Source organism: Seriola lalandi, unplaced genomic scaffold (assembly GCF_002814215.2).
Source record: "Seriola lalandi dorsalis isolate HSWRI2012SDOR001 ecotype SW California unplaced genomic scaffold, Sedor1 jcf7180002054893, whole genome shotgun sequence".
Classification (NCBI taxonomy): domain Eukaryota; kingdom Metazoa; phylum Chordata; class Actinopteri; order Carangiformes; family Carangidae; genus Seriola; species Seriola lalandi.
The window spans coordinates 964,014-974,799 of NW_019525445.1; the positions used below are offsets into that span (position 1 = coordinate 964,014).

Consider the following 10,786-nt stretch of genomic DNA (forward strand, 5'->3'; position numbering starts at 1 on the left):
GTGGCTGCTATTGGCCTTTTTCATAGGCAGACTCCTGCCTTTTCAGGCCTGTCTTAAAGGTGCTATATGTAAGTTTTTGCTATCGCTACATATCCAAGGATAGCATTAACAGCAGTTTAGTTACTGTTCTAGCAGAAATGTTGCGAGTTCAGCATCAAACTTCATTCCTTTACTCACCAAGAGCTGTCTCCAGTGGTGGGACACAACGCCAATGTTAACTCTTGTTTTGCTTCTATTTCTGTAACTTTATTAGCTATTAGCAGCTAGCCCCAGCCCGTCCTGTCTCATAATACTACTTTGCAATAGCGAGTCACTGTAGCATCCAGTCTGCCCTCAGTTCACCATGGGTGGATGAAGACGCACTGTTTATCACAAGGTGTTTTTTAACCTCTTGTGCTGTAAACACAACAATGGCTGAAGCTTTTGGCATCTTTAAAACTACATTCACATGATCATATGTATGTTGAAAGTGTCAATGGTTGTGGTTCCCCAGTAGCTTAGAGCATGTACCGCATATCAAGGCTGAGTCCTTTCAAAGGTATTCATATTCATTTCAGTACAAAATTCCTGCTATTCCCTTGCCGAGCTGCGGTGCAGGGCTAGTTACAAAAGAGGGGGACTAACTGGACAGGAGGAACTATAAAGAGATACTTGTGAGAATTTGAACCTGTCCATTAATATCACTGTACGACATCTTACAAGTCTTTACACTGTGCTTAATGCATGGTAACTCTTTCTATTAGTCACACGTATTAGTAGCACGTAATTGCAAGTTAAGTACAAAAGTAGGATATGTAATTTACCAAATAATTAAAGTCATTAGACTAGACAGAAAAACGCCCAGCACATGGTGATATAGTTAAAACACTAATTGTGACTCATCACTTCAAGTAATTACAGTATTGTATTATGATGGAGGAAAAGGTTTAGAAATGGTAAATTGTATTCTTTCCAAGATCTCTTAATATTGAAATAATTTACTGCAAATTACTTTCTTTTAAATTCAGTAAAACTCTATCTATTCTTTCCACCTTAGCTGAAATATTTTTCAGGCAATGCAGATCTACAATGCAGATCCACCAGATACTGTAATTTATAGAAGAGTTTTCATATGGTTCCCTTCAGTTCAATGTCTGGACTGAAGTAACTTTCTCTTGTTTTGTCTGTGCAATATGAAAGACTTGTGTTATTGATATGAGTCTGTTTACTCTGTCTTCGAATCATCTGGGATTCTACACGATGTCCCTGAGAGCTGTCTTCTGGAGTAAATTCAGTTATTCTCAGGTGTGTGCAAACCTCATTGAGGGAGGTTTTACACACTCGAAATCCACTGTTACTGGGACTCTTTCAATTAGACTTTCAAAGAGGCTATATAACTCTGAAGTTTCAGTGCTGAAATAAGAATACTCCCCTTGCACAGACACACAGAAAAACGTGTGGAAAACAATATGAAAGCAAGGTATTTCAGTCCGATGCAGCTCTAAGCTTAGTAACGATAGATATGTTTTGTTAAGGTCAAAGGTTTCCAGTATGACAGCAACAGACATCGAACATACATCATGTTTACTTTTCAACACTTATGCACTCGGCTCCAGTCCAATGACAGGCAGTCCTACAACTACCTAACAACTCCCACACACACACACACACACACACACACACACACAGAGCCTCACTCTTTCTCTCCCTTACACACGCTCCACAGAGGCTCCAACTAGCTTCTATTCTGGTGATCATAATTATTTGATGGCGTAGCTTCTGGTTTCTCAACCACCCTTTTGTACACACGATCTAGCTGTGAATAATTTAGCACAGGGAGCTAGAAAGGTGGGTCCCTTAAAACAGCAGGTACAGTCAAACTCAGGAGGCAGGACTCAAGGAGAGAGCTTTATCATCCACCCACTCCTTACACACAGCTCTTCCGTCGGGCTGTCTTAGCCTGTGCTTCCATAGAGCCGTGTAACGATCCATTTCTTCTTCCATCCATCTGTGCGTCCTTTCATCACATCAGGCACTGCAGTGTCCAGCTGAAGTGCGTTTGCCGCAGGTCAGGAACCTCTTGGACGGACTGACGCTCTCACTCGGTCCCCTCTTCATTCGGCCACCATGGAGGAACTCCAGAGAAAACTGAACCAGCGCTATGAAGGCACCAAGCCCAGAAAGGTGAGTTATTTATGGGACCACTTTCTTACAACTTAGTGGGCTTTGAAGTACTTTGAGCAAAAGACATATTGAGGTCATTTCCGTTACAGAGCATTCTGTTTTTTTTATGCAATTGTGACGGATAAGCTTTACATTATAGCACATACTATAACCATCTGAAGCTGGTTTGCTTGATAGCTTTGCATCTGATGTTGTTCAAATGTAAACTGAGAGAGGGAATGAAACAGGATGTTAGCTTATATGTTGACAAGCTACAAATATATGTGTGTGCAGCCCTATTGTCTGATCAAACAGCATTTTTCTTTTCCTACTCATTAACCCTCTTTTACTGTGCCAGGAAGCTATGCAAATGAGTCATGCAGTTGTTAACATGTCAGGACGTCTTTTCATGTCACCACTCAAAACCACAGGTGAGGTTCAAGCTGGCGTCGTCCTACAGCGGTCGGGTGCTGAAGCACGTGTACGAGGACGGTCAGGAGCTGGACAGTCCAGAGGAGAAATACCCTCACAGCTTTGTCCACCGCAAGATCCCGCCCAGCCACCTGGAGATGGAGCAGCTCTGCGGGTTTGAGGACGCTCATGGGGACCAACAGGGTGGGTTGTTCTCATCGTGTGACTACTCTGTCTTACTTTATATGCATGGTTGCACTGAGGTTTCTTCATCTGGGCTCGTATGAAAGCCGAGACCAACAAGATGTGCATATTCCATTTGTATACGGTACTCCAGCCCATACTGGGGAGTGATTTGCATGAAATTAATCGGCCATGTTTTCCCTAAGCATGTTTTTACTTTGATTGTAATGACTGTGCATGAACTGAGTCACTGCTGCACAGAGTGTTTGTATTCATGTGTGCAAACTAGAGCTGCCAGTGTGCTTTCAAACATCTTAAATACCATGTGCCACCTCAATGTTTGTGATGATGAACAACTGAAGGCTGCAAACTTACACAATCAGTAGCCCACCTATTTGCACTGATCACAGTGTAATCAGCTATAATAGTGGCATGTTCTGCAAGCCCTATTTTGTGCCAATCATTTTTAACTGACGGAGAAATAGAACATGTTAAGCCAAAACATGTTGTTTCTGTCATCCAGTTGTATAAGAAAGATATTTTCCCTGCAGTGATGGCAGAGTTAGCGATCTTGCTAAAATAAAATATACTTGATTGCTGTGTGCAAATGCACACTGCCAGTTTCAAAAATGAAATGTTCAAATGCCGAGCTATTTTATCATATGGTAACATAATTTGCTTTTTCATGTTTCATGTTTCTAGTGTAGTTTACTAACTCAAAACATGATTAGAATAACCATATAGTGTGCAGTTAATGGAATAGTTCAATGTTTTGGGGAAATACTCTTATTTCCTTTGCTGCAGAGAGTTAGAACAACCCTCATATTTATAGTAAAACTGAAACTAATACTGATAGCTGCTTATCATATCTTAGCTTACTTTAACGTGGTTTAGTTTATTTTTAGCTAAGCTTATTTTAGCTTAGCTTAGTTTAGCTTTGGCTTGAATACAGGAAAGATCTGATTAATCTACTCTAAGATTAATCTGCTAGCATCTCCACTGCTCATGAATTAACATGCAATGTCATGTTTTTCTAATACATACAAAAAAGCAAAGTGTACATGACAATTAGCTGTTTGACAAGAGCTGTACAGCTATTTCTCAGCTGGGAGCTGTAACTTCACTGGTTGCCTCGCAACAGTTCCCTGCAATTTAAGTATGCTTGTTGGAATTTTTACAATACATTTTATTTTTTCATGTTTCTGGTTAGAATTCACCACTCACTCAAAAGTAGAATAGAATAAGTGTGCTGTTAAAATAGATTTATGCTACATTAGCTAACTCAGCAAGCCTGTTAGGTCACACCTGGTTATGACTGGTTCATTTAGTCCAAAATATCAGACAAGCATATCATTGTCTTACAAATACATACTGTTTGTTGATGGAACTATAGGGCTTGAGTCTCAAATCTCCGGTACATGTTCTCATGCTGTGCTGACAACATTTTTCATTCTGTACCCAGGTGTCTATCCTCCAACAGGGCTCATTGCCCAGAGAATCAATGTGTACAGAGGAATGGGAAGCTACAAGCCTACTGCCGGCCAGACTGAAGACGCAGAGGGTGATGTCAATGTAAGTAGTGCTTGTAAGCTTGCTGGTTTTGATTCTTGAATTTTGATGCAGTTCAAAATGAGAGTTAGATCGAATTTCCCATTAGTAGTGTCGTTTTTGTTTCCTTGCATGTCAAGTACCAACACCTGTCTTCAATGTCTGTAGACTGTACAGTAATGACAGTAACCTTCTAATGTTGTGAGCACCCAGCTCACATTATGAGCTGTCGCTATGTTAGCCTGACATGGGCCTTTGGTAACACTATATGTGGAGCTTTGCTACAACAGATGCCAGCTGTCACAATTCGCAAACAATAATGGTAACATTTCAGGACATGAACATTAATCTTAAAAACACTACAGTGTGGTAATAAAACGAAAACATTACCATCTTCACAATACTTGATTCTCTCAAGAGGAAGAGTCACAGTTATCATGCATTTATCTTTGTAATGAGGGGTTTATGCAGTGCAACCCCACTATAATATCCCTCTCTGTGTAATTTTCAACGGACTGCTATTGCTTATACAGTCTGATCACGTCCTGTATTGACACTCTCAGTCACCTGTTTTTCCTTATATATCACACTAATGCACGAGCATCACGATCATCAAATGTGCTCGGTCGACCACAATTTCCAACCCTATTTACTGATGTCTTTCCCCTAGATCTTAATGTCTTAGAGACTGAAGCTCCTGCCATTGGTGCCCCAAAAATGAACCCTCTTTCAAAGTCACTTAGATCTTTTCCTCTTTCCATCTTGATAAAAAAATCAGAATCAGTTAGACCTGCTCAGCATTTTGATACATGCCACAGAGCATGATCGGATGTTCGGATGCTTAATTTTACCGTGTCAGTGCACCTGTCTGGAGGCATCCCAACTCATTTTTTTCCTAGTCTACATGTGTCCTTTTGTTTATAGGGCAAAAGGACACATGTCCTCCACAAACTCCAATAGTTTCAGAAACATATAATCAACATCAAATTCAATGGCAAAATGAATTGGTTGCAGGACCTGTCTGCAGCCTCAGGGAGTTCTGCAAATCACTTCTGTTCAGTTTATTGACAGTTTGAACAAAGAAAAACACAATTTAAAATCAGTTGCTTTTCACTGTCCTTTATCGTTCGCTATGATCCTGTATGTGGGAGTTGTGTATATTAACTGCCTGAGATTCATGTATGGTATCTTTCCTGAATAGATCATTTGTAATGTGTGTTGAATTTAAGTGGAAGAAAGCAGAAACATTATGCATGTATTCATGGATAAGACTTCCTATAGAGGAAGTTTGTTAACCTTAAAATCATGATTTCATGTTTCTGACACCTTTGAATGGCAAAATATTAATGTCTTTGGATATACTTACATAATGGGAGGTATAATAAGAAAGTACAACAGCTCCTCGGAATAGTTACTGTTTCTCTTTTTTTAAACTCCACAGAGCACCACAATTCTACATATGCTGAAAAGCAAAGAGACAAACCAAAATAAACACAGTTATCAGCCAATGCAAAGTAATTTAATAATGAATTCATACATCCTTTAGAACAGAAAAAGCGATTGAGGCTTGAAATAGAAAATGACAATCCTTGGGTAATTAAAGTATCAACTGCATGCTGCACAGTTGAAATTGTACAACAGCAACAACAGCAACAAAATTGTTCATCTGACAGGAAAAAGCCGGTTTTACTGAGCTGCTGTGGCAGTGGCTTCATTAGTACAGCAGGCTGAGAGGGAGGTCAGCCACATTGCCTGCTGGCTTAGTGTCAGTTTCACTCTTTTATCCCGTAAACAAAGGCACGCTTTGCCCTGGTGACCGAGGGCAGTATTTATCACATTTATCAGTGGAAGACAGCAATCTGGATTTAGTTTATCCTTTAAGGCCATTATTGAAAGGACAGTACAGTGTTCCTAGAGGAGCATCTCTACTGTACACGGTCTAATGAGTTTTTCCCTAAATAACTTCAATGCTTTTCTAGAATAAGAGAGACTCAATACAGAAAGAAAAAAAAACTCTAGTGGGTTTTCCTTGTGGATGTTATATTTGAAATCAATTCATCAGATCATTCTAAAAAGGTCAATAACAGAAACTATGGTCCAGAAAGTGAGTTTGGAAATGAACAAAATAATCACAGTCACTGGTAGGTAACAATCAACAATACAGCCTTGCAGATATGATATGTTGTAAAATCTGATTCATTTTTCCCACATTAATTTCTCTGATTCATTTTTTTTCATTACACAATGTTAAATTACTCACAGTTGGATCACTTCAATATGGCTTGGATTAGTATAAAACTTCTTTCTGTTAAATCATCAGCATTTGTTGCTCTCAACGGCAACAGTAAAGCATTCCTAATTTGCCTCTGCAATGATTTGCACCTCTGATTGGCTTCTTCTCCTCCTTAGCAACGACAGCTGAGCCTCATATTGTAGTGTGTTTTGAGCCATTCACCATGCCATAATTACATGAACATATAGGCTTCCAGAGCCAGTGCCTCCTCGCACTTCACAACTCTATGGTCATCACAATCTGAATCTCTAAAGAAAAATGTATGTTATACTCATAACAAATAGTTACCTTAGTAACATTTGCTAACTTCGTTCTTTTCCTTCTCATGCACAAACAAATGCAGATGATGTACACTGAGTTAATGATAAACGTGTTGAAACAGAGATCAGTGGCTTCTCTCCAGACTCTTGATAACCATGAAGGAGGAAATCATTGTTTAAAGTGGAATAACTGTTTCTAATTCCTCCACCACCATAAGCCCCAAGAGACCAAAACACAGCTACAGAGCATGTTTTCTATTTTGAACAAGTGTGCGACTCTTCAGCTGCATTCAAATAGAAAACCTCTTCTCACCCACACACATAAAGCCCACAGCTAAATGTGGGCACGCTCTCAGATTTTCCAGATTTGCAGCGATGAAATCTGGGAAATGTAGGAAACACGAGCAGAGGCTAATTAACATTCTTAATCACAGGATGCATCAGATGTCGGTAATATAAATTGACGTAGGATTATATGACACTTTCTTTTTTCCTCCAGTCCCAAGTGTTGGACTTTGGTAAGATAATCATCTACACCAGCAATCTGCGCATCATCAGAGCACCACCGAGGAAGCCAGAAGCGCTGCGGCACCACACAGTGCCCCGTGTGGACTTGGATGGATACGCAAAGGCCAGAGAGAGGGGGAGCAGGAGGAAGGCTAAAGTTCCTTTTACGCAGGATGGGGAGGAGAAGGAGGAGGAGAAACAGATCAGCGACTCAGAGACGAAGGTAATGGTCCTTGGCCAAATTATTCTCAGTGGTGTGGTACGGTTTTTATCACCCCGTTTCTTTTTCAGTCTCACTTTATCCTTCTCCTCCTCTTCCCTGCTCTTTCTTTCTCTGTATACATCCTAAGCCATCCTTTCTCCGCTTCATCTTCGCACTCGCAAGACAATAACTGCAGGATGGTCTGTGCACCTATATTCTTGTAATTCAAAACTGTTCACAGAGGGGTGTTTATTCTCATCCCACAATCTCCTTTGTGTTCCCTTGAAACTGCCACCTTATTTGTGCCTATATTCTTTTCTTTTCCTTGTGGCCCCCCTCCTGCTCCAACCACCCATTGTCCTAGTGCTATCTGTCAACTGTGAACAGATACTGATGAGTCCACAGTTTTACTCCACCCTTGCAGCATTTGCCTGCCACTTACCAGCCTGCAAGGATACCTATCTCCCTGTTCTTCCCTCCCTCTCACCTTCTTGGGTGATTACTGCTGTCTCCCCTTCGCTCCCTCCATCCTTTTCTCACTTTTTTTCTCGTTATTTTCTCATTTTCTCTGTCACTAAAAAAAAAAAAAAGTTCAGCCTCAGCTTTTTTTCATTATTTGGCAATCCCACTCTTTTTTTCATCATCTTTCCCTTTGCTGCCCAAACTCTGAGGTCGTTAATTTTTTTTATTTCTTCACACATTAGCTTAGATTTATACTTCGGGTGTGCACACATTTTGCGAGCATTTATCCACTATGAACTTCACTATCACCACCATAGCTGACCATTATAATGTAGTAGCTGCATATGTCATTAACTCTACATGCAGCTTGGGGCTTATCGGCACTGATACCAATACCTTGACTTCAATAGTGATTCTTTTCTATACCAAGTTTAGTTTTAATTTAGTTTTATTTTTAAGCTCATCCTCTTTACACACCCAAACGTGTCCGTGTAGATAAACAGCCGATTGCCAGCATTTTTAGATCTTGGTCCAAGCATGCTGAATGCTTATTCACTTATTAAAGCTAATGAGATTTACTCATTTAACCCTTAGGTATTGAAATTTTTTATCAAACGACAAGGCATTTTTCTATCCCTGATAGTATCAAACCAATTCTGTTCAAGTTTGATATCCATTCTACTACAGCTTAAACTAATGTAGATTTAGATGCAGTGAAACTAGTTCTGTGTTTTAATTGCAGCAATGCAGCAAGTCATTAATGGACCACATGGGAGCACAACGAAGGAACGTTCAGTCCTCACTAAATTTCACTTGTTGTTTGCATTGCATTTCAGATGCAAACATGTGCTTGCAGAGTGTCAGGCAATGTTGGTGTAATAGTTACTGATTATCTGATTCTATTTGTAACCATTAGTCTTGCAAAAAAATCAATAATATCTTTATCACTTTCAGTGTGCCACAGGTCTTAGATTTATAGAGCCTCTTCTTAAAGCATGCATCGCTAAGCAGTCCGTCTCTGTGGGTGTCCTAAAGGAAACCCTGAAGGGTCAGAGGTGAATGGCTTTTTGTTCGAGGCACTTTAATACTTAAACACACTTGAAACCTCAAGAACATCCTGGCAGCTCAGGAAAAATAATTCACAGATCTCCAGTAGTTTGTAAAGATTTAAACATAAGCTCGTTGCACATCTTCTGTCGCCCTGTTGATAATGTACAGGCAGCTGCTCATTATTGTAAAAATTTAGTAGTAATGACCGGTTGGCTGTAAAAATGACAGGCTGGCTGTAGATCATCCCGGAGCTACTCACCAAAGTAATTTCATTGGAAATAATATTGAAAAAGAAAAAAAATCCTCTATGTTGTTAAGGTTGTTCAGTGTTTTCCACTTAAACTGGATGTGTTAATGTTGGTTGTGTATGAACTGGCTTAAACTCTCGCAAGTTAATCAGTTTTGGAACAGTTGCCACGTAAAAAAGATTGGGAATATTTTGAAATGTAAAACAGTGGTTTATTATAATTATTAAAAATATAATCAGAGTCATTTTTTTTTAGAAGTAGCCAACCCTCAGAATGATGTCTGAAGGCCAGTCGGCTGTGTGTTTTCAGCTCAATCTCTAGCCTTATGTCCCTTGTTATCACCTCTTGCTCCCCTTTTTACCCTTTGCCTAACCTCACAGTTCGTCTCTTTTCACCTCCTCTTTCTCCTCCCCTCCTCTCCTCTAATGTGTTTCTTCCCCCTCCAGGAGGCCGACATCTGCCAGCATTGTGGCGGTTCGGGCTGCGCTCCCTGCTCTCTGTGTCACGGTAGCAAGCTGTCCATGCTGGCGAACCGCTTCAATGAGTCCATCAGTGATCTGCGTTGCCAAGCCTGCTACCCCCATGGTCTGGAGAGGTGCCAGTCCTGCTCCAGCAAATAGCACTGTTTGGCTGACACCCATGTTTGGCAGTGAGAGCGCGAGCGAGTGAACGAGAATGTGTAGCTGTGAGTGAGCGTGTGTCCGATGTGCTATCGGTTTGTCAGAATTGTCTCAGTGGCAATATTGCTCTAATCCAAAACGTTCTTGGTGGGGTGTTTCGAAGCACTACGAGGAAACATAAGCCATCATTGGAGAGGGGAATTGTGACTGTGCAGCAGGCACAAAAATCATAAAATACAATTACTGTGTGCAGTGAACATGGCTTGCGATAACACAAACACATAATCACTCTTTTGTTGTCACGTTATTTTGCATCTGCACCCTCCCTCCCGATAAAGGTTCCACGACAGAGTTATCGTTCTAATTAAAAACGATGCAAACATTTTGCGTTTTATTTTTATCTACCGGGAAGGCAGCCCTGCTCCTATCTCCCCTCTCTATTCACCAGAGAGAATGAAACCTTTTTCATCTCTACATGATGTACTGCATGAGGGTAATTGACACTTTCATTTAATTATTTATTTTTCAAAACAGAGGGGAAAAAGGAGACCGGAGGATAAAGAGTTTGAGATGGAAGGGAAGGGAAATACAGTGAAAGATGCGAGTGTGAGAGAGAGAGAGAGAGAGAGAGAGACAAAAGGAGATAGTTTCATTAATGGTAACAGCATAAATCGGGGGGGGGGGGGGGGGGGTGTATGATTTAAAGTGCGCTCCACCAAAATATAGCACCACTGCTTTGAGGAGGGTGATGGCGAGACACAGAAAGCAGGATTCGTCCGTACAAGTTCCAGCTGACGACAGCTACTGTTGTTAGTAAGGAGAGAAGTTACAAACTTTTAAGCCCCACATTTCAAGCCCAC

At 40.6% G+C, this 10,786-nt stretch overlaps 1 protein-coding gene across 1 annotated transcript; it reads left to right on the forward strand.

Annotated features, from left to right (window-relative positions):
• The first annotated feature begins 1,754 nt into the window (after positions 1 to 1,754).
• grxcr2 (glutaredoxin and cysteine rich domain containing 2) lies at positions 1,755 to 10,565 on the forward strand. Its single transcript, XM_023429461.2, has 5 exons — positions 1,755 to 2,163; positions 2,574 to 2,757; positions 4,199 to 4,308; positions 7,337 to 7,567; positions 9,753 to 10,565. Exons 1-5 carry the CDS (start codon positions 2,107 to 2,109, stop codon positions 9,924 to 9,926), a joined length of 756 nt encoding a protein of 251 aa, XP_023285229.1. The 5' UTR covers positions 1,755 to 2,106; the 3' UTR covers positions 9,927 to 10,565.
• The last annotated feature ends 221 nt before the right edge of the window (positions 10,566 to 10,786 follow it).